At 43.0% G+C, this 24,366-nt stretch overlaps 1 protein-coding gene across 1 annotated transcript in view; it reads right to left on the bottom strand.

The window, feature by feature from the left end:
• Positions 1-24,366, bottom strand: part of UNC13D (unc-13 homolog D) — a 178,079-nt gene that overhangs the window by 45,647 nt on the left and 108,066 nt on the right. Inside the window, exons 18-26 of the mRNA XM_040331480.1 lie at positions 23,794-23,891; positions 21,606-21,657; positions 21,373-21,503; positions 19,215-19,335; positions 16,663-16,806; positions 10,294-10,389; positions 6,149-6,355; positions 4,927-4,995; positions 3,045-3,124 (exon numbers count right to left, since the gene is read on the bottom strand). Of these exons, the coding sequence (XP_040187414.1) occupies positions 3,045-3,124; positions 4,927-4,995; positions 6,149-6,355; positions 10,294-10,389; positions 16,663-16,806; positions 19,215-19,335; positions 21,373-21,503; positions 21,606-21,657; positions 23,794-23,891 (998 nt within the window). The remainder of the gene's footprint in view (positions 1-3,044; positions 3,125-4,926; positions 4,996-6,148; positions 6,356-10,293; positions 10,390-16,662; positions 16,807-19,214; positions 19,336-21,372; positions 21,504-21,605; positions 21,658-23,793; positions 23,892-24,366) is intronic.

Genomic DNA, 24,366 nt, shown 5'->3' with positions numbered 1-24,366 from the left:
CCTTTCACACTGTTTTGAAGGCGCTATTGCGCTAAAAATAGCGCCTGCAAACCGACCTGAAACCTGCTGTGTCTCCATTGTGAAAGCCCCGAGGGCTTTCACACTGGAGCGGTGCGCTAGCAGGACGTTAAAAAAAAGTCCTGCTAGCCACATCTTTGGAGCGGTGTAGGAGCGGTGTGTATATCACTCCTCCACCGCTCCTGCCTATTGATTTCAATGGGGCACCGTGGCTATACCGCTGGCAAAGCGCCTCTGCAGAGGCGCTTTGCGGTGGTTTTTAACCCCTTCTCAGCCTCTAACGGGGGAGTAAACCCCCCGCTAGCGGCCGAATAGCCCTGCGAATTTGGCGGTAAATCGCCGCTAAAAATAGCGGCGCTTTACTGCCGACGCACCTCCCGCCCCAGTGTGAAAGGGGCCTAAACCAAAAGGATTCCAAGGCACCTTTGGACAATGACTGGAGAATGGTAAAGACTGTAGCACAACACCCTTGTATTACAATCTAAATTTAGTTTATTCAAATAAAAAATTCCAGAAAGTATACTCTTCCTAGTGTAGGTATCCAATGCCCATACATCGGTGTATACTGGTCCCTGTGTAGGCATCCAATGGTGATACACCGATGTATACTGGTCCCAGTGTAGGCATCCAATGGTCATACACCGTTGTATACTGGTCCCAGTGTAAGCATCCAATGCTCACACACCGATGTATACTGGTCCCAGTGTAGGCATCCAATGGTCATACACTGGTGTATACTGGTCCCAGTGTAGGCATCCAATGGTCATACACTGGTGTATACTGGTCCCAGTGTAGGCATACAATGGTCATACACTGGTGTATACTGGTCCCAGTGTAGGCATCCAATGCTCATACACCAGTGTATACTGGTCCCAGTGTAGGCATCCAATGCTCATACACCAGTGTATACTGGTCCCAGTGTAGGCATCCAATGCTATGATCTGTGTTTCCTCTGACTCTACTTTATTCTTACTAGTGCCGGTGACTTGTCGGTATGGTTCCTCTATCGAGATGGTTCCTGTAAGGACTGCGCAGGCGCAATCCTTGCCGACGGAAATCTCCAAACCTCGGCCGGCATCCAGGCTCATTCCTTAACATCCCTGTGGATTGGAGGATGTTAAAAAAGAGCCAGGAGGCAGAGCGAGCGTAGTGAGCTGTCCGACCGAAGCGAGGACGTGAGGCTGACTGGCCACTTACCTCAAATTCCACGTCGCCCTGGAGCAGGGCCGGTCTTAGGTGTTCAGGCGCCCTGTGCGAGCTAATACTGTGCCCCCACCAAATGGTCCCTATAAATTAAAGTATAGGGTGGTATTGGGCTGGCTGAGGTAATATAAGGCAGATTGCAGTGGTATAGGGCAGGCTGGGGTGGCATTGGGCAGGATGGGGTGGTATAGAACAGGTTTGGGTGGTATAGGGTAGTTTGCAGTGGTATAGGGCAGGTTGGGGTGGTATATGGCAGGCTGGGGTGGTGTAGGGCAGGCTGAGGTGGCATAGGGCAGGTTGGGGTGATATAGGGCAGACTGATGTGGCATAGGGCAGACTGGGGTGGTGTAGGGCAGGCTGAGGGGGCATAGGGCAGGTTGGGGTGATAGAGGGCAGACTGATGTGGCATAGGGCAGGTTGCAGTGGCATAGGGCAGGCTGAGGTGGCATAACTCAAGTTGCGGTGGTATAGGGCAGGTTGGGGTGGTATAGAGCAGGCTGCGGTGGCATAGGGCAGGCTTGGGTGGTATTGGACAGGTTGCGGTGGTATAGGGCAGGCTGGTATAGAGCAGGTTGCGGTGGCATAGAGCAGGCTGGGGTGGTATAGGGCAGGTTGCAGTGGCATAGGGCAGGTTACGGTGGTATAGGGCAGGCTGGGGTGGTATAGGGCAGTTTGTGGTGGTATAGGGCAGGTTGCGGTGGTATAGGGCAGGTTGCGGTGGCATAGGGCAGGCTGGGGTGATATAAGGCAGGTTGCCGTGGTATAGGGCAGGCTGGGGTGGTATAGGGAAGGCTGAGGTGGTATAGGGCAGTTTGTGGTGGTATAGGGAAGGCTGGGGTGGTATAGGGCAGGTTGTGGTGACATAGGGCAGGTTGGGGTGATATAGGGCAGACTGATGTGGCATAGGGCAGGTTGCAGTGGCATAGGGCAAGTTGCGGTGGCATAGGGCAAGTTGCGGTGGCATAGGGCAGGTTGGGGTGGTATAGAGCAGGTTGGGATGGCATAGGGCAGGTTGCGGTGGTATAGGGCAGGCTGGGGTGGCATAGGGCAAGTTGCAGTGGCATAGGGCAGTCTGGGGTGGTATGGTGCCAGGTCAGGACTCTATGTAGGGACATGTGAAGCAGTGCAGTAACTAACTTACAGCATGCCTGGATATGCTGCTGTGTCCTCGTTTCTTTCTCCTTCAGCTGTGGGATCAGCCAGAGTGAAGGAGTCTGTGGGAGGGCTGGAGGAGGCAGCCACTCCCCTAGCTACGCCCACCAACTCAGGCTGCCTCCGGAGACATTGTAGATTCCAGAGGGACAGCATTAGACGGGGAGTGTTACAGGCAGCCCCTCCCGCACGGCTTGGTGCCCTGCTCACACCTCACACTGCTGGACGAACTTGGGAAACAGCACGGCGGTTGTGAGCTGCGGAGAGAGACACCAACAAGGGGGAGCAGGAGGGAGGGGAGCACTGTGACGCTTGAGCGCCCGCACCTCTGTGGTGCCTGGGTGCACTGCACTCCGTCTAGGAACGGCTCTGATGTGACTCACATTCTGCAAGCTGTGATGGCCACACGGCGCCCCTGTTGCCCATGGCGCCCTGTGCGGTGGCACAGCTTGCACACCCCAAAGGCCGGCCCTGCCCTGGAGGTTGGGTGATTTCCGTCTGCAAGGATTGCGCCTGCGCAGTCCTTACAGGAACCATCTCGATAGCCGGAACCATATCGTCAGATCACTGGCTTATGGTGACATCATTAGCAAGTTCTGGTGGTGGAGAGCTAGCACAGGGTTGATCAGATTGAAAATAATAAGTGACAGAAAACACAATATACACATTACCAGTTAAAATTTTCCTGGACAAGGTTTTGGTTCATGTACTGTAACTCAGACTCCACAAATTTCATCATTGGGATGATGCACTACAGGGTGGAAAAAGAAAGGCATTAAAATAAGGAAAGGCAAGCAATCAGGCATACATGAGAAAAGCTATCTTTTATTTCAAATAGCAGGCAGTTGGGCAAAGTCTAGATCTAAGGGCTGATTTACACTTGCCATCTGAAGAGAAATCCATTAGACATGTGCAGAATGAAAAAAAATTGTTTATTTTTGATTCATTATTTACATAAATTTGTTTAGTTTGTTTAATCCGTTTAATTTGTTTTTGGCATTCGTTTTCAGAATTTATTTTGTTTTTTTTTGTATTCGAACCGATTCAAATTTTCTAATTCAAATTAATTCGAAAAGTTTTTGAATCAATTTTTTAATAGTTGTCGAATTCAAATAGTTTTCAAAATCGAAAAGTTTTCGAGTTTAAGAAACGTTTTCCAATTTTTAAAGACAAAAAAATAGAATAGAATAGAAAAGACTATAACAGAAACAATAATAAAATATAATAGAGCAAAACAAAATAGGATAGAAAATAAAAGAACAGGATGGAATAGAATAGAAAAGAATCAAATTAAAGAAAGCAATAAAATAGAAATAATATAACCATTTTCTTAAATTCAAATAGAATCAATTCAAATTTGAATAGAATAGAAAATGAAAGAAAAGAATAGAATAGAAAAATAACACAATAGTATAGAAAAAAAAACAACAGAATAGTATAGAATGAATATAACCATCTTCCTATTCTAATCTATCCTTTTCTATTCTATTCTATTCAAATTCAAATAGATTCTATTTTAATTTTGGGAAATGCTTATTCTTTCTATTCTACTGTTTTTTTTATTGTATTCTTTTTCTATTTGTATATTCCATTCTATTCTATTTTTTTATTATTCTCTTCTAAAAATGGTTATATTCTTTCTATTCTTTTTTTTTTTTTTTTTCTATTCTATTCTTTTTTTCTATTCTAGTTTTTTCTATTTTATTATTTTCCTATGTATTCAAATTCAAATGTATTCTATTTGAAATTCGAATTTCAGAAGATCGTTATATTCTTTCTATGTTATTGTATTCTATTTGTTTCTATTAAATTCTAGTCTATTCTTATATTTTCTGTTATATTATTTTTAATTCAGTTTTTTTTCTATTGTATTCCTTTATTTTCTATTCTATTTTATTCTCTTTGGAAATTCGAATAAACTATTCAAATTTGAAAACTATTCAAATTTAAAAACGATTTGAATTTGAAAACGATTCAAATTCGAAAAAAAATTCAAATTCGAAAACTATTTGAATTCTAAAATGATTTGAAAATGATTTGAAAACGAATAGAATTCGAATTTATCAATTTATTTTTTCGTTATTTCGGATTCATTTAAACTTGGTACTTAGTACTTGGTACTTGGTAATTAGGAAACTCGGATACATCCGAATTTCAATTCGGAACGAAATGAACCGCAAATCTCTACAATCCATGGTGGATCACTTTCTGAGCTTGTTGCGGCACGGCCCTATTTTTTCTGTGCCACAATGCAAAACATTGCAGATGCAGCATATGTATACCTCTATACAACTGACGGTGCAGCTTGTGGCAGAGGGGATGGTAAAAACACAACTCAACTCACTTCCAGCTGCAAGTGTAAACTAGGCCTAACAGGCAGACTTTTTCAATACAAAGAGCCCCACAAGAGTTTCCTGCAGTCACATCAGGAAGGATGGACTCTGATTGTTTGCTATGGGTTATGGCATCTTACTATTTTCCTGGCTAATTACACAAGAGTCAGATTTCCCCTCATCTTTGCAATAAAAGAAAAGAGACCTGTTGTATACTTACATCATTGGGGTCCCGGGAATCGCTGGCTTTTGCTATGGACTGAAGATGTTTGGCAATCCCAGAATCTAGCTGTGGTAGGGAGACATCAGAGGATAAGGTGAGAGATAGGGAACAAAATGACATTTTTAGGGAGTGTGGGGGAAAGAATAGAACCTCTGTAAGGTATTTAGTGATTGGGCTCTAAAAGTAGAATTGTATAGAGGTCTATATATTAAAACACAAAGAAGACAACTGAGGAGGAAAGATGGACATAGAGATATGGTTCTCAACGAGGAACAATTGGGAGCTTTGCAACAAAACCCCAAAAATTCAAAGGATGACAATGCCATTTCAGGCTTTTATTATTGTCTATCAGTGACAGCTGCCATACTTTTTTTGTTGCCATTATAGAGAAAGCAATTGAAGTAAAGTGCCCCAAGAGAGTAAACAAAACTACAACTAAAACCTAAAGTGGACTTTTACCCGTGAAAATAGATTTTTTTTCCCTGCCGGACTCGTCCTCCTCCCTCTCCCCCAGTTGGGGAATATTTTCAATTTTTTAAAGGTTTCTTACCTGTTTAGTGTTGTACAGCTGCACTTCCTTCTTTCTTTCCTAGGCAAGAATGATGTAGGCCCCCCTTCTGCCTTCTTGGTTGTCCACATTACACTCTTACTGACTGCCTCATGTGCATTATGCGATTCTGCATGTGCACAGATGGCCACAGGTCTTCAGGACCCGGTGGAGACCCGCAGTACATCTACGCATGAGTTTGCTACCTGGATGCTACAGATGGCCATGCACCAAAAACCCCACTCACATCCACTGGTCTCTGCCGGGTCCCAAAGACTAGGCATAGACCTTCAAGACGCCCTCACACATGCAAGATTTTCAAAGATGGTGATGCGGGAGAGGAGCAAAACCAAAACCAGTCAGGGGGCTGAAAATCCCCCTTGACAGAAGTCTTTACAAAACTATAAAAAAGTTTTAGCTGGCATTTGTCAATTAGGGACGGGCTGAACACCCTCCTGTTCGATTCACAGCAGAACTCCCAAACAGGGGAAAAGTTGTAACCTGAACGGCAAACCCCATTAAAGTCTATGAGGGCCGAACAGGAAAAAATCAGTGCCCATTTTGAAGGCTTATATGCAAGTATTTGGCCATAAAAGGGGTATGGGGGTGCTGGTACTGCCCTGGCGGACATGTGTCAATGCAGTGATTTTTTCAATACAGTGTAAGACTTACTTTTTGGGCAAGCGCCTGAACCACTTTACGGATCTCACGGTCCAGGCAAGCCACAGCACTGTTCAGCTGGTCATGAAGTGTGTGTTGAAACTGTTCTGAGCTTATGATGTCACATGTCCTTTGTTCCAGAGTCTTCCAGTCCAGTTTCTGTGGTAATGACTGCACTATCAACCGCAGTTGTTCAATGTTGTTCACTACCAGGCACAACTGAGAAGACAAAGCAAGAGTCACACATCACACAGAAATGAGAAAATATGAAAAGTAGCATTTCCCAAATCCTCACTAAAACAAAAAAGGGTTTTAGTGTCCATCCACCAATATCCTACTTAGTTGCAATATTAATGATCTAGCAAACCTTCAGATTTAAAACCTAATGCTGCATACACACGATCGAAAATTCCGAAAAGAAAACCGTGGATTTTTTTCCGACTTTCCACACAAAATTCCGACTGTCAAGAATGAGGTGACGTACAAGACTACAACGAGCCGAAAAAAATGAAGTTCGTTGATTCCGAGCATGCGTCGAATTGATTCCGAGCATTGGTGGAATTCCATACACATGAACGAAATTTCCGACAAGAACTTTTCTTGTCGGAAAAATTGAGAACCAGCTCTCAAATTTTTGCTGTCGGAAAAATTCCGACAGAAAAAGTCAGACGGAGCCTACACATGGTCGGAATTTCCGACCAAAAGCTCACATCGAACTTTTCCTGTCGGAATTTCCGATATTGTGTACGTGGCATTACATTGTGCTTACTCATAACCCTGAGATGCTCCACTGACACTCCTTAAATAAACCCTCCTCACACCTATACAGGTTTGGGCAGTGTCTATAGAGCCACCCCCTGTCCTAATTGTTTTGTTTAAAGACACTAGCATCAAAAGTCACCATTAGATATTGACCATCCATATATACAAACTCAAAATGAACCAGTCAGGCACTACTGGATTTCACAAGGCTGTCAGTTAATACCTCACCAATATGGAGACCGTTTTTCACTATCCATTCTAAAAGCTTGGGGGTTGTCAATGACCAAAGACCAGGAAAAGGCCTATAGGCATGAGATGTGCCTTTCAATCTGGTCTCTTCTTTGATCAGATCTAGGATGACCCATTGTCTATGGTGCAGTACATAAAGCAATCAAGCATGTTAGAATGCCTTTTTCAATTGCAGTTATGTTCCTTGGAGCAGAGACTGTCTGTACTGATTCTGCTTCCCCACTTGTTTGCCATAAACATGCAACTAGAGCACTCCAACTTTGATAAAAATGTAATTCGTTTTTGTAGGTGTGGATAACTCAAATAAGGTATATAGCACCAAATCCCCAATGGTATAGAAACAAAGAAGGACAAATTTGGATTTTTAGGTCCAAAAAATATCATATATCAAGTAGATTATAATAAAAAAATGGAAAATTGGAGAGTGGTAGTACAAAAATACAATTAGTAGGACAGTCGAATGGAATATGTTCCCGACATGTTTCGCCCCTATGGGAAAACTGTCCAAATAAGTGGTACAATCCTTCTAAAAAAGAAGAAACAACAACAAATATATATGTCACAATACAATAAACAATTAAGAAGTGCAAAAAATACATAAATGTAATTAAAAATGTTATGCATGTATTGCACCCACCCCCAAATGTGCAGCCCCTTACTTCTCCCCACTATAGCCAATTCAAACAGTCGCACCCCTAAACGGCGATGACAGGCCCAGACCATCAAGCTGCACCAAATGATCACAGGGGGTATAAATGACCAACTCTATGGCAATATCTATAAATTAGGGAAGTGGAATATAAATAAATACACAAACCCAACATGGGAGAGCAAAAGCATAAGCTAGAGGGCACTTTGGAAAAATTATATAAACTTACATAGGCTAGGTCTACTGATAGCCTAAATCCTGGGACTATGCTGATCAATGAGTTCAGAGAGAGATAGTAGCTCCAATAAACTGAAAACAAACCAAAAAAATAAATAATAATAGTAAGTGGATAGGTCATAACAAAAGAATAGACCAGTCCACAAGAAACAAAGAGCAAGCTATCATATACAGGTGAACATGTCAGCTGTAAGGTTTCCAAGGAGCGAATCAAGCTTCCAAAGAAAGCATAAGCAATAAGCAAAGAAAAGGAAGGACAAAGAGAACAATAATGAAAAAAACGGGATGAAATGGAATCAATGATTCCGCAGTTACCTTAAGAGTTGTGGCAGCACATATTGTCCCAGGGGCTCAGCAGCGTCTGTACGCCGGAGTGACATCAGTAGCGCTGTTTGCGCAGACGCGGTGCATAATTGCGTCCGCTCCTGAGCCGGATGGGGGGTATAAAAAGCCACTGGCTCTGGCGTACAGATGCTGCTGAGCCCCTGGGACAATGTGTGCTGCCACAACTCCATTTCATCCCGTTTTTTTCATTATTGTTCTCTTTGTCCTTCCTTTTCTTTGCTTATGCGCTTATGGAAGCGCTTTCTTTGGAAGCTTGATTCACTCCTTGGAAACCTTCCAGCTGACATGTTCACCTGTATATGATAGTTTACTCTTGGCTTATTTATTTCTTGTGTACTGGTCTATTCTTTTGTTATGACCTATCCACTTACTATTATTTTTTTTTGGTTTGTTTTCAGTTTATTGGAGCTACTATCTCTCTCTTAACTCAGTGATCAGCATAGTCCCAGGATTTAGGCTATCAGTAGACCTAGCCTATGTAAGTCTATAACATTTTTCTAAAGTGCCCTCTAGCTTATGCTTTTGCTCTCCCATGTTGGGTTTGTGTATTTATTTATATTCCACTTCCCTAATTTATAGATATTGCCATATAGTTGGTCATTTATACCCCCTGTGATCATTTGGTGCAGCTTGATGGTCTGGGCCTGTCATCGCTGTTTCGGGGTGCGACTGTTTGGATTGGCTATAGTGGGGAGAAGTAAGGGGCTGCACCTTTGGGCGTGGGTGCAATACATGCATAAAATTTAAAATTAAATTGATGTATTTTTTGCACTTCTTAATTGTTTATTGTATTGTGACATATATATTTGTTGTTGTTTCTTATTTTTTAGAAGGATTGTAACACTTATTTGGACAGTTTTCCCTTTGAAGAAGCCCGAATTAGGGTGCGAAACATGTCGGGAACATATTCCATTCGACTGTCCTACTAATTGTATTTTTGTACTACCACTCTCCAATTTTCCATTTTTATTATTGTTTTTATTTTGTTGTTCAAAATAAAAATATTTTATTATAATCTACTTGATATATGACATTTTTTGCACCTAAAAATCAATTTTTTTTCCTTCTTTGTTTTGATAAAAATGTTTTAGAGAAGACATCAGGAGACAGTCTGTAGGCAGGTGGAGTTGGGTCAGGTCCCTTTTAAGGTCTGCTCCTTCTATATTTGGAGAATTATGGTAGTCCCTATTTAAGGTGGGTGGTTCTGGGTTCCTGGGTCTTCTGCTTTGGGGAAAAGCTAAAGAAATGAAAGTTCTTCTGGAGGTGCTTTTTGCTCCCCCAGTTGGGTCCCCTATGGGTAGTGTGGAGTTTCATCAGTGTAGATTAAAGATAGAGAATAAAAGAAGGGCTGTACAACATCCAGGTAAGCTACAAAATACCCCTTGCCTCCTGATTGCTACAATACTCCTCAATTCAAACCATTATTCAAACTTTACCACCACCATGATCTGGACTGTTATACTTTACCTCTAAATCAAGCAAGTATAAGAAGTTATTTACAACTACGTGTGAATATTTAAGTGCATGAAGTCTATTATTACAGCGGCTGCCTGGATTGGGAAAGGAGAAGTGAGTGTTGGTGTAGAACTTACTGCTGGGTCCTGGAAGAAGGTGCTTGGATTTTACATGTGAGTACTCCTGGAAGTGAGGGAGTTAATTATACACAGTCAGGAGGATGGCAACAATAGGCCTCAGGCCACCATCCATGTACAGAGTGGTCTGAGAACCTCAAGGTCCCTGGAACCTGTGTATTTGGTGGTAGCCCAGCTGCTTGCAGTGGCCACATGCAAGGCACCCTGGGTACTGCCCACAAGTACAATTGTGCAAGCATGTCCAATTGTTCAATACTGCCTATGCTCAGCTTTAGTCGTGCACTCTAATTAGGTAAAAAAACAAAAACAAATCAGTGTCAAACCTTGTTTGCAGCCTGTCCAGCATCTCCTTTGTCTGACAACTCCTCAGCTCTCCGCTTTATCATTGCGCAGTATGTAATAGCGATACGGCACATATCCTAGAAAAATACGTTTCAACAACATGAGTCCATTTTTTTAGGGACATTCTTTTTTTAGGAATTATTTTACATTCTGTGAAAACTAATTGACATAAAATATATAGACACGATCTATAACACAACAAGCCAAAAAAGAAAAAAAAAAAGAAAGCTGAGATATGTTGAAGATGAAGTACAATTTGTTATGGACCATGGATGTTACCATATTGCATCTAATGTCCTATAAAATGTGCATCCATAGAACACAGGCCTGAATTAACATTGGGCATTGTAGGCCTGTGCCCACGGGCAGCAGAGGCAAAGAGACAACTTTACCCTGTGTGGTTATCAGCCACACACTTCCAGTTTGTTTATCACTTTAAATCGTTAATTTGGGCCAAGTTGGTACAAGCAAACTATTTCTGTTCCAGAGTGATGTGTGCGCAGTAATGTACTGTTGTAGTATTAACTATATAAAGGAAGCAGCGCTGTGTTCTGGAAACAGTATGATTGACTTCCATTCAGAGTTAAACAGGGTCAGCGTGCTTTTCCACCACTCAGGAGAAACCTTGTATTTTTATCAGTGAAAACAAGGCTTCCTGTGATTGGCCAAGGTGGAGAGGTGAGCAGATGTCATGATTTTCACCTCAGCCAATCAGAGGAAGCCCTATATTCACTTATAAAAAGGCTTTTCTGAATGGCAGAGAAGCACTTAGCCCAACTCTCTTTAACCACCTTAATACAGGACACTTTCACCACCTTTTCAGTTTTTAGAGCTGTCGCACTATGATATATATATATATTTGATGTACTGCCTGCCTCTCATTTATTGAGGTCTAAAATGCAGGGCAGCAGATATACCCCCAAATAACCTTTTTTTTTCTTTTGGGAAGTAGACAGTCCAAAGCATTTAGGCATGGTGAGTTTTTTTGAAGTTGTAATTTTTTGGCACAGTTTTTGGGAAAATTAACCACTTCAGCTCTGGAAGAATTTACCCCCTTCCTGACCAGAGCACTTTTTGCGATACGGCAATGCATCGCTTTAACTGACAATTGCGCAGTCGTGTGTCGTGGCACCCAAACAAAATTGACGTTCTTTTTTTCCCACAAATAGAGCTTTCTTTTGGTGGTATTTGATCACCTCTGTGGAATTTATTTTTTGCGCTATAAACAAAAAAAGTGACAAATTTGAAAAAAAAAGCAATATTTTTTACTTTTTGCTATAATAAATATGCCCAAAATATATATATAAAAAAAAATTCTTTCTAAGTTTAGACTTATATGTATTTTTGTTAAAAAATAAATAAAATCGCAATAAGCATATATTGATTGGTTTGCGCAAAAGTTATAGGGCCAGATCCACATAGAATTCGATCGGCGCAGCGTATCAGAGATACGCTACACCGCTGTAACTTACTTTTGGCTGGTTCGAATCCTGGAAGAATTTGCGCCGTAAGTTACGGGAGGGGTAGTGTATCTCTGGCGGCGGAATTCAAATCGGCGATTAGGGGGCGTGATTAATTTAAATGAAGCGCGTCCCTGCGCCGAATGAACTGCGCATGCTCCGTTTCTAAATTTCCCGCCGTGCATTGCGCGAAATGACGTCACAACAACGTCATTTTTTAAACTTAGACGTGACTTACGTCCATCCTGATTCACGGACGACTTACGCAAAAAAAATAAAAAAAATTCAAATTTCGATGCGGGAACGACGGCCATACTTAACATGGCAAGTCTAACTATACGCCGCAAAATACCAGCTTTAACTATAAGTCGGAAAAAGCCGACTAGAGACGACGTAAGAGAATGCGACGGCTGCGCGTACGTTCGTGGATCGTCGGAAAAAGCTAATTTGCATACCCGACGCGGAAAACGACGCAAACTCCACCAAGCGGACGCCGAAGTATTGCATCTACGATCCGAAGGCGTACAAAGCCATACGCCTGTCGGATCAAACCCAGATGCCGTCGTATCTTGGTTTGAGGATTCAAACTAAAGATACGACGTGGGAAATTTGAAAGTACGCCGGCGTTTCAGTAGATACGCCGGCATACTCTCACTGTGGATCTGGCCCATAGCGTCTACAAAATAGAGGATAGATTTATGGTATTTTTTTATTAGTAATGGCGGCGATCTGCGATTATAATCATGACTGCGACATTATGGTGTACACATCAGACACTTCTGACACTATTTTGGAACCATTGTCATTTATACAGCGATCTATGCTATAAAAATTTACTAATTACTGTGTAAATGACACTGGTAGGGCAGGTTTTAAACACTAGGGGGCGATCAAGGGGATAAAGTGGTTGTAAACCCTTTACAACCACTTTAAACTACATGCAAGCCTATAATAAGGCTTACCTGTAGCTGCACTGGATATCTCCTAAACCTGTACGGTTTAGGAGATATCCCTGTATTTGCATGTGTCGACGTCATGCGGCACATGCGCACTTAAGCCAACTGTACGTGCCGTTGCTTCAATTGTACAGTGTCGTTCCCGGCATGCGCAGGAGTGATATCACCGTGGCTCCGACCAATCACAGCGCCGGAGCCGCGTTACCTGGAAGTAACCTCCGGGATAGATGTCGCCGGCAAGTACGGCTGCGGGGGCTTCGTTCTCGGGTAAGTAATTCATAATGAGCTAGTATGCTATACAAACTAGCTCATTATGCCTTTTTCTTGCAGGGTGTTTTTTTTTTTTCAGGAGGGTTTACAACCACTTTAAGTGTGTCCTAGAGAGTCATTCTAACTGTCCCGATGGGCCTAAAGCCTCAATTTTTCACCCTAATGCATTCTATGCATTAAGGTAAAAAACCTTCTGTGCTGTAGGAGCCTCCCAGCACCACCCCTCCTCCTTATTGTTACCTGAGGGGGGTCCGATCCAGCAATGTGCATGAGAGTAGCAGCTCTTGTTGCTGTCTCCCTCCTTATTGGGCAGATTGATAGCAGCCGCCACCATTGGCTCCCGCTGCTCTCAATCAAATACTGTTACTAGGGAGTGGGGCTGAGTCAAAAATGTCATTCTTACCTGCTCTGTGCAATGCTTTTGCCCAGAGCATCCCTGATCCTCCAGCGCTATTGACCCAGACCTGGCAGCTCGGGAGCGAACACGTGCGGGTGCCCCCTGCGTTTCTCTGGGGACTCGCGCAAGAGGAGGTACTTGGAGCACCAGCGGGGGACCCCAAAAAGGAGGATCAGGGATGCTCTGTGCAAAACAATTGCACAGAGTAGGTAAGAATGACATGTTTGTTATTTTAGTTAAAAAAGGGATACATCTAAGATTTACACAATTTTTCAATCATACAACACCGCCATCTAGGAGTGGAGGATAAAGGATACATCTAAGGCCTCGTACACACGACCGAACATGTCTGCTGAAACTGGTCCGCGGACCAGTTTCCGCGGACATGTTCGGTCGTCTGTATGGCCGACCGGACAATTTTCCGGCGGATCGGACAGGTTTCCAGCGGACAAATGTTTCTTGGCATGCTAAGAAACATGTCCGCTGGAAGCCTGTCCGTCGGACATGTTCGGTCGTCTGTACGACTCACCGGACATGTCCACTCCAATTTTTACATCATACAACACTGCCATCTAGAGGTGGAGGGTTAAGGCTATATCTAAGATTTACACCATTATGTCATCATGTAACACTGTTATCACCCTCTCCAATTGTCCTGATCACCAATGTAATCAGGAGGAATGAACGTGGGTGTATATAAAGAATGCCAACCAGAACAAGAATAGAAGGGACATCTTCCAAAAGGCACACTTGTTCTCGGAACAACAGTCTGAGAGGGGATTTCCTTCACACTGGAATGATATCCTCTTATGTCCTAATTCAGAACAAGAGAAGAATGGAAATCCCCCCAATTAGACAGAGGCGTCAAAGAAAAAAAAATGAATTAGTGGTTTTAATCCTTCTCTGATCTATCCAAAAAAAAAAAAGAAGTTTAGGCTTTAGATATATTTAAAGTTGGCACTATTTCGGCACTGCAACAAACTGGTGCCACCCATAGAATAAACTGGTGCCACCCATAAAATAAACCCAAAAATGTAAATATTGATCCAATAATTCATGGGATAGTTTGGTTTTTAGGATTAACTATTTTAAGGGTAGTAAAGTGTTTAGTAGTAGAGCATATGGCCAGGGGTTAAAGAGTTAATGCGGTAGTAAATTGCATATAAAAAGGAAATAAATTCCCCTGCAAGGCAATGTCATAATTTGCTAGTATGCATTGCGTACTAGCACATTATGAAAGACTCAGGCCTAGTACACACGAGAGGATTTCCGCGGATTTGGATCCGATGGAGTGTACTCACCATAGGATCGAAATCCCCGCTGAAATCCCATCGCGATGATGACGCGGCGACGTGCGCGACGCTGTCATATAAGGAATTCCACCCATGCGTCGAATCATTACGACGCATGCGGGGGATCCATTCGGACGGATTGATCCGGTGAGTCTGTACAGACCAGCGGATCAATCCGTTGGGATGGATTCAAGCGGATAGATTTTAAAGCATGTCTTCAAATTTTTATCCGCTTGAAATCCATCCCAGGGGATAAAAATCCGCGGAAACAGATCCGCTGGATTGTACACACCAGGGGATCTATCCGCTGGAGCCGGTCCGCGGATCAATTCCAGCGGATGGATCCTCTCGTGTGTACGGGGCCTCACCTTAAATCTAAGCCCTCCAGCCGCCCCCCCCCCCCCCCCCCCAAAAAAAAAAAAAAAACACCAGCCGCCAGTGGTGCACCACTTCTACAGTGATCTCCACTAGCTGCTGTGTGCCATGCTGAGTGGCTGCTCTGCTGCATTGTAAACACAGGAGGTCGCCATTCAGGGAACGCTTTGCATTTTCTCAATGACTACAAAGCATTCTTTGAGTGGATGAGGTGAAGAAGTGGAGTAGTGACATCATGATCATCAGCTCATCTAGTCAGAGAACACACATTAAATGAGAAAATGCAAAGTGTTCCCTGAATAAAGCCCATGCCAAGCAAGGGACCTTCTGTGTTCGGTAAGCAGCAGGACAGCCACTAGGCCCAGGAAATTGTGGACATCTACTACAGTGATTTCCAACTTCCATGGGTAGGATGGCACCCACATAATTACATTGGTCCAAGCTGGCTCAATGTAAACATTGCCATACCACGTAAAGACCAGTCCTTTTCTGCCACTTTTTGTTTACAATTAGACGTGCAATTAGTTTTGTTCCAAAGTCATTTAACAAATTTTGACAAATTCGTTAAAGTGGAGGTTCACCCAAAAACTCAATTTTTAACATTAGATTGAGGCTCATTTTGTGAAGGGGAATCAGTGTTTTTTTTAAATCGAAGCAGTACTTACCGTTTTAGAGATAGATCTTCTCCGCCGCTTCCGGGTATGGTCTGCGGGACTGGGCGTTCCTATTTAATTGACAGGCTTCCGACAGGCTTCCGACGGTCGCATACATCGCGTCACGATTTTCCGAAAGTAGCCGAACGTCGGTGTGCAGGCGCCGTATAGAGCCGCACCGACGTTTGGCTTCTTTTGGCTACTCGTGACGCGATGTATGCGACCGTCGGAAGCCTGACGGAAGCCTGTCAATCAAATAGGAACACCCAGTCCCGAAGACCATACCCGGAAGCGGCGCAGAAGATCTATCTCTAAAACGGTAAGTACTGCTTCGATTAAAAAAAAAACACCCGAAAATCCAAAAATAAGAACGAAAAACCGAAAACACTAAAAACACTTTCCTGGTGCCAACTTCCTTTGCATCCACCTATGCCTAATTCAGGCAAGCATTTGCACCAGCATTAGCATTATTATTGACACGTGTGTCAAATTCAGGTAGTTCTAACAACTACCACTTTACAACCTGTCACTATACCATCCACATATTCAGAAAAAATGACCACCAGTTCTCAGATTAGGAAACTAGCAGTAATTGAGATCAGCTCTGAACTGGTGTACAGAAGCCCTGCAATGCATAGAGCGGTGCATATCTGTGACCTCTTCCTACACAGGACTTTATCTCTGACCACATTCAGTAGTCTGTTGGGAGATTTCCCAGCCGAAAGCTAAATGAATGAAATGATACTCTTTCTAAAATCCCACCACTGTTTACTGTTTCCAAACTTTTCCAAATATGGTAGAAGAGGCATGAGAATAAAGGAAACGGTTTTTAGAAAACCCTGAAAATGTTGGTAATACCTGGAAATACCACCCTTCCTCTATTATTCCTTGGTGTGTAATGACTAGATTTCTATATATTGCAGACTTACAATGCTGTCACTCCTTACCTCAGTGAATTTCACCATTATCATAAATGCTTCCTCAGGATCAGGCCAGGCCAGCTGTTGCCATGTGCGTCCAATCTGTGTGAAGCATGTTGACAGGTCAACCGTGGAAGAGCTGTGCTTCTGTAGCTCTGAAAGTGGAACCAGCTAAAAAGACAACATTACAACAAATCATTAGCACTACAGGTATACTCCCGGTTGTACCATCACCTGTCCCTAGGTACAGCAGACTGTTGAATGATGGCTTTAGCAGATGGCTTTAGCAGAATGAGAACACATATTACAGTGGTGTAGTGATTAGCACTCTTGTCTAGCAGTAAAAAGGGTCGCTCTTTCGAATTCCAACCACGACACTACCTGCCTGGAGTTTGCATGCTCTCCCTGTGCCTGCGTGGGTTTCCTCTGGATACTCCGGTTTCCTCCCACACCCCAAAGACATGCTGGTAGGTTAATTGGCTTCTGTCTAAAATTGGCTCTAGTATATGAATGTGAGTTAGGGACCTTAGATTGTAAGCTTCTTGAGGGTAGGGACTGATGTGAATGTACAATGTATATGTAAAGCGCTGCTTAAATTGACAGCGCTATATAAGTACCTAAATAATAATAATAATAATAATAATATTAATTACACAGGTTCTGAGGGTGATTAAGGTGGTCATTAAACTCACTTTGTGTCTTATCTGCATTAAATTAGCCTCAGTACCTCAGAATATGTGTTGGGTTTTAAAGGGATGAAGTGGCAAACCTATACTACAGGGAGCATGCAGGTTTATGCCCTGTACACATGGTCGGGTTTTTCGACAGCAAAAGTCTGATGTAAGCTTTTGGTTGGAAATTCCGACCGTGTGTATGTTCCATCGGACTTTTGCTGTCGAAATTTCCGCCCACAAAAGATTGAGAGCAGGTTCTCAATTTTTCTGAGGGGAAAAATTCCAATAGGAAATTCCGATCATCTGTAGCGATTCCGACATGCAAAATTCTGACGCATGCTCGGAAACAATTCGATGCATGCTTGGAAGTATTGAACTTCATTTTCTCGGCTTGTCGTAGCGTTGTACGTCACTGCGATCCCGACAGTTGAAAATTCAGATAACTTTTGTGTGACTGTTTGTATGCAAGCCGAACTTGAGCGGAATTCCGTTGGAAAAACCATCCAAGGTTCTTCCGAAGGAAAATCCGATCGTGTGCATTAGAGATGAACTTGGCGGTCCTCCAAACCTACCTCTATTCTTAACTACCGCTTTTTTTGTATTCAAATGAGCTGCACACCGGGTCATTCCCACGTAAGTTGCAGGCCTGGGATTGACCCAAACGGCAGCTCATTGAAGTACAAAAATGTGGGAGTTCAAAGTTTGGGTTAGAGATGAGTCCTGAAGACACCCAAGCTCATCTCTAGAGGTTACCAAACATTCATTGCAATACAGAAGCATGTACAAACTCAGGTACTGTAAATCTTGCCAAACCACTGTATACAATTTGTGACCATACACCATATGGTCACCTGACCCTCACACCTTGATGAGGTTTTTGGACATCTTATTTCAAAGCCATGGGCATTAGTATGAAGTTGGCACCCTCTTTGCAGTTGTAAGAGACTCTACTCTTCCGAGAAGGCTTTCCACAAGATTTTGGACTGTGTCTGTAGAAATGTTTGCCTATTCAGCTAAAAGAGTATTTGTGAGGTCAGGTACAGATGTTGAGCGATAAGGCCTGGCTCACAACCAGTGATTGAATTCATCCCAAAGGTGTTTCATAGGGTTGAGGTCAGGTCTCTGAAAGCCACATGAGGTCCCTCAAACCAAACTCATCATGTATTTATGGAGCTGGCATTGTGCACCTGAACTCAGCTGTGTCCATTTTATTACTTTTTTAAACACATCATACATGGTTAATGAATATGATCATACATGATATGATAACAAATTTATAAAAATAACCAAAATCCTTATTTTTTTTTTATAATTTCTTGTTTTATTTTTAATGTAAATGTAGTCATTTGGTTTCTTACACAGTCCAGGCAGAGGAGTAAATGAGAACCAGTTGGTAGTGGTTGGCTCAGCTTTGCTATATGCTGTATGTAACTGCTGGAATCACCCTAAAGCAAAGTAAGGTTTACTTCTAGAGCCCGTAAAGTCACAGAGCCTTGCATAGCAGGATATTATTGCACCCGTGATTTTAATTCTTCTTATTTTAAAGCAATAACACATTTTTACTTAGATCAAACTTCTTTAAAATTACTTTTTTTTTGTAATAAGCAGGGCTTTTTTTCAGGGGGAACTTGGGGAAACTCAGTTCCACCACCTTTGGCTCAGACCCTTTGGTGCCTGCTCACCAGAATCACTTGTAAACACAGAAGTCTGGTTTCTGTGTTTACAAGTGACAGCTATGCACTCTGTGTGTAACCCCCCTGAACTCTGCACTCTGTATGTAATGCAATCCTGGTATTTAATGCCCCATTAAGACCCTTCTACTGTTTGTGAAATCTGAACGGGGTCGTGGTTGAGTTCCTGCACCTATTTTTTGAGAAAAAAAGCTCTGGTAATAAGTGTTCTTACCAGGTCTATCTGTACAGCTCTTTGGACTCTCTCAAGTGCAGTGGAATAAGCCTTCTTCAACCAGAAAGGCAATGCATCTGCAAACCATCGGTGGGATTCAGACAGTGGTAGAGTTGCATTCCTAGAAGATGAAGAGAAGGTCCAGTGTGATTTCTCAGATTACATTATGTGACTTCAAGCAAGAAATATTGTTTTTGTTTGCAAGGATGTAACTATAAATCACAGGATCCCATTTTATTTTATTGGGGCCCCAAACTTACTGGCTCCTTCGCTACCCCCTTTACAGTACCCAGCATATATTGCACACTGTTTTATAGTCCTATTTACCTTGGTGACCAAAGACCTATATTTCAGACCCGACAAAGCCCCATTTCCCATATTAATAATAAAGTTATTCTGCACCTTGGATGTGCTGTCTATATAAATAGACATATAATTGTGCAAAGAGTAAATATGTAAATACTGCATTACAGTATTACCCCTAATATGAATCCACATTGTTGCCCAGAGGCCTAGAGAGTTCCCCTAATAGCTGTTGACTATGGTGGCCAGCCAACAGATATCAGTCACATCACGCTCTTTAACTACACTGGCTTCACTATATCAAAAAGGTCGGACCAGGGCGAGGATGCTAAAGGGGTCCCACAACCCTTGAGCGCTTTGATTCGGCCTTACAAAAACGAACATTAACTTAAAATAAAAATAATAAATTGTTAATAAAACAAGGGTTAACTAAAATATTAACCACAAATTAATGGTTAAATTATTTAGGGATTAACAAAAAATGTTGATCTGTGATTTGTTCTTACTATTGGGTTTCAAGTGCTACAGACACAAATTAAAAAGAAATTAAAAAAATGTACATACAAAAAAAAAAAAAAACTCAACAGCAAAACATAATGAGTAAGGGATAAAAGGAATTAATACAGTGTTTCCTCGAAAATAAGCCTGGGTCTTATATTAATATTGGACACCAAAAACACACTAGGGCTTATTTTCGGAGTAGGGCTTGCCATGCAGGAATCCCCAGTATGAACATACCAGTAAAAGAATCATACAAGGACCAGTAAAAGGATCATATAATGCCAAAGGTGCTGCTGAAATACAACTGTGGAAACACCCTTACCGTATATTGACGCTCTGAGCTTCCATTGCCTGCCCCAAGCTGTGTTCTCCGCTCTGAACACTGCAGGGAGGGGGGCCAGAAACCCCCGCTGACACCTGGCACTTCCATGGCCAGCCCCAAGCTGTGTTTTCCACTCTGAACACTGCAGGGAGGGGGGCCGAGATCCCCTGTGACACCCGGCGCTTCCATGGGCAGTCCCAAGTTGTGTTCTCTGCTCGGAGCACTGCAGGGAGGGAGCTGAGATCCCCTGCCAACACCTGTCACTTCCATGGCCAGCCCCAAGCTGTATTCTCCACTCTGTACACTGCAGGGAGGGGGGCCAAGATCCCCCGCCAACACCCGGCACTTTCATGGCCAGCCCCAAGCTGTGTTCTCCACTCTGAACACTGCAGGGAGGAGGGCCGAGACCCCCCGCCGACAGCCAGGAGATCAGAGACACACACAGCACACTGCCGTAACAGAGCAAAAATACCATGTTTCCCCATGAAAAGCACACAAGTACTTCAAACTAGGACTTATTTTCAGGGTAGGGCTTATATTGCAGCCCTCCTGGAAAATAGCGCTAGGTCTTATTTTCGGGTAGGTCTTATTTTCGTGGAAACACGATTATAGCAAATTAAGGTGTTATAATGATTATAAGGTTTTATAATGATGGTTACTAAGATGTGCTCCTTTTAACTGATCTCCCATTTATATTGATGGGCCCCTCGATGCACATCAACTTATGAAAAGACACATTTGAAAACTCTATATACTGTATATACTGTATATATGTATATATATATAGTGCTGCATACATTGATGGTGTTATACAAGTATCTGTAATAAATAAAACAGAGCCTTAATGATAGTATTAATGAATAATTTCATTAGTTCGATAAGATAGAAATAATCTCCGCAGAGAGAGGATACCAAAACATCTGTAAGGCACTGCAAGTCTGTTATGGGGCTATGCCTGATTTTGTGATCACAAGGATATCGCCATCAAAAGGTGTAATCTTGCCCCAGCTGTCTTTTCTGCCTGAAGATTACCTATTTGGTAGAAAGTTATGGAGGTTGTGAAGTTCACGCAGAGTGAGATAAAGTTGATACAACGAGTCAGAGAGTTGCTGGCGAGAGCTGTGGTTGGCAGGTGGGAGCTGACTTAATACATTTTGGGAAACCTGAAGAAATTAAAAAATAATAGTAATAAAATAATTTGGTAGGTCAGATTGGAAGGAGCCAGAGTTATGCAGGTAACATTCTAAAGAATTAGAGACATATACCAGTTCCTCCAGTTCCTGGAACGTCAGGCTGAAAACATCAATCTTCATAGTGCTAAGGAGACAAGAGAACTATTAGATGTAGAAATTGTGTACCAGAACCAGAAAAGGCTCAGCATTTAAAGGTATGATAAGTATGTTATCTTAACCGCTTCACGCCTAAGGGTAAAACAAATCTTAATGCCTAAACGCAATTTTGCAATTTTGACGTGTTAGTAAAACTGTACATATCATCACAACCAGTGGCGGCCGGTGGATTTTTTTTTAGGGGTGGCAAATAGTATGCCAACCCCTCTGGTCGGTCGGTAGCACTTATCCTTTTACCGGCAGTGTCCCCTGCTTGGCGGCGGCGGCCTTCTGTTCTCCATGGGTCATCACGGTGGTGGCTTCCGTTTCCTCCCTCTTCCTCGGTGGCCAATCGGGAGTCTTCTCTTTTCGGCCAGTCTCACACCCGCTTCTGATTGGCCGGATTGAGGATCAGTGTTTCATCAGCGAATATTCATTCGCTGCTGTAACACATCTGGGTGGGACCGGAGCGCATGCTCTGTGACCCGAGCCCACCCTACTTTGAAGACTATAAGAACCTCTGGCTCTAATCAGGTGCTTAAAAAAAAAACCTGGTCGCTGTAATTCATGCACACACTGACACTGATGCTAATTTAAAAAATACTGACCACAATCTACTGACCCTGACCTTTAAGGCCTCGTACACACGACCGAACATGTCCGCTGAAACTGGTCCGCGGACCAGTTTCCGCGGACATGTTCGGTCGTCTGTACGGCCTATCGGACCGGATTCCTGGCCGAGCGGACAGGTTTCCAGCGGACAAATGTTTCTTAGCATGTCAAGACATGTCCGATGGTTAGTACAACTCATCGGACATGTCCGCTGGGCCGAAATCCCTCGCATGCGTTGAAGTGATTCGACGCATGCGTGGAAGCATTGAACTTCCAGGGTCGCGCGTCATCGTCGCGGCCACGTCACCGCGTTCGCTGTCCGAGGGGATTTTGGTCTGATGGTGTGTACACACATCAGACCAAAATCAGGCAGCGGACATGTCCGATGAAAACGGTCCGGCGGACCGTCTTCATCGGACCGGTCCGATCGTGTGTACAAGGCCTAACCCTTACTTAATCCAAACACCCTGGTACTGATTTCGATAAAACCTTGATCTAGGTATTTTTTCTTTATTATATTTTTTATAATTTATTCATTTTTTTCCTCTCTGTAAGCAAAGAGAAAGATACAATATATCTTTCCTCTCCTTTCACAGAGAGAGAAAAACACAGGGGCGGGCTTCATAGTGACTGATCACTGTGGTAGCCAATCAGAGGCAACCACAGCGATCAGGTGACTCAGATTCAGGAGATCCAGGTCCCAATCCTTAGTACGTGGCCCAGGGCTCTTGGTGAGACCCCAGTCACTGTGCTAGGAGTGCACTGTACAGAATGCTCCCAGCACAAAGGAAGATATGCAAATATGAGGCCCCATGGAAAAAAAGCCCAGTGAGTGGGGCCGCATATATGTGTTACGCCGGCAGGATGGGGTTAAAGTTGAACGCTGGGTATGATCTTAATTGCATATTTACATCATTCCAGCTTGGACCAACATAAGTATGCATAGCTCATACCCAATGGACTCCTGTGGAAGTTAACAATCTCTTTATCAGTCAGCGCTACTACAGTGATCGCTGACTGGTAAAGAGACCCAATCACGACCCAATCTTCTGGGTCCTGTGTCGCTGCGGTTCACAGAATGACTTTTTTTTCCACGATTACAAGACATTTTCTGATTGAATGGGGGTGGAGACATCACTATCTCCACCTTGTCTAATCACAAAATGCTTTGTATCCATTGAAAAAAATACAAGACACTCTTTAAATGGCGGTGGTGCAGAGCAAGCAACCCCCCGTGGTTAATATTTAGTGGGGCAACTGCTCAGCATAGGACCTGGAAATCACAGTGATCACTGTAGAAGCACCGACTACTACAGTGATTGCCAGGTTGTCCAGTGGTCGCTCAGGTATTAGATGTGGATAATTACATAGGTCTAAGCTTGACCAATGTAAGTATTCAATTAGAATCACACCTAAAGTTCAGTTTTAATGTACCTTGTGTAAAGTAACAAGTATCTCTGTGTTTAGCTAATTACAAATATATACACAAAAGTGTACTTTTTTAATTCCTTACTTGATAAAACACTTGTTGAAGTATTTGTGACAATTCTGAAGGTCAGTGGTGACGTCTGTCACCAGACTTAGCAAAGACTTCAAGTTTTCCTCATAGCCCTGCAAGAAATTACACATGTTACACATAGTTATTCTGGAAGAAAGGGAACTAAAGTGGTCAACATGTAATCCATTTTTCTGAAAACCAAAATAATCTGCCACAGAACCTGACATGTTATCCTTTAACACGGAGGCATTAACATGGAGGTCAACAGGAGGAACTAAAGAAGGCTGCGGGGGACCACAGAGATAGACACTCTAGATTTACTAAAACTGGAGAGTGCAAAATCTGGTGCAGCTCTGCATATAAACCAATCAGCTTCAAGTTTTTCTGGTCAAAGCTTAATTGAGCAAACTGAAGCTAGAAGCTGATTGGCTACAATGCACAGCTGCACCAGGTCTCTCCAGTAAGGTTGGGTTTACATATGTGTGAATTGGATGCGGTTTTCACACATGTCTGGGGTGGCCGGAGTGCAAATTCCAAAAGGGTCCTGTGCGTTTTTAGGGTATGGTTCAGGTGCAAATCCAGGCATAA

Source organism: Rana temporaria, chromosome 12 (assembly GCF_905171775.1).
Source record: "Rana temporaria chromosome 12, aRanTem1.1, whole genome shotgun sequence".
NCBI lineage: Eukaryota > Metazoa > Chordata > Amphibia > Anura > Ranidae > Rana > Rana temporaria.
The sequence above is the reverse complement of the archived record's forward strand: the minus strand, read 5'-3'. Positions and strand labels throughout refer to the sequence as shown.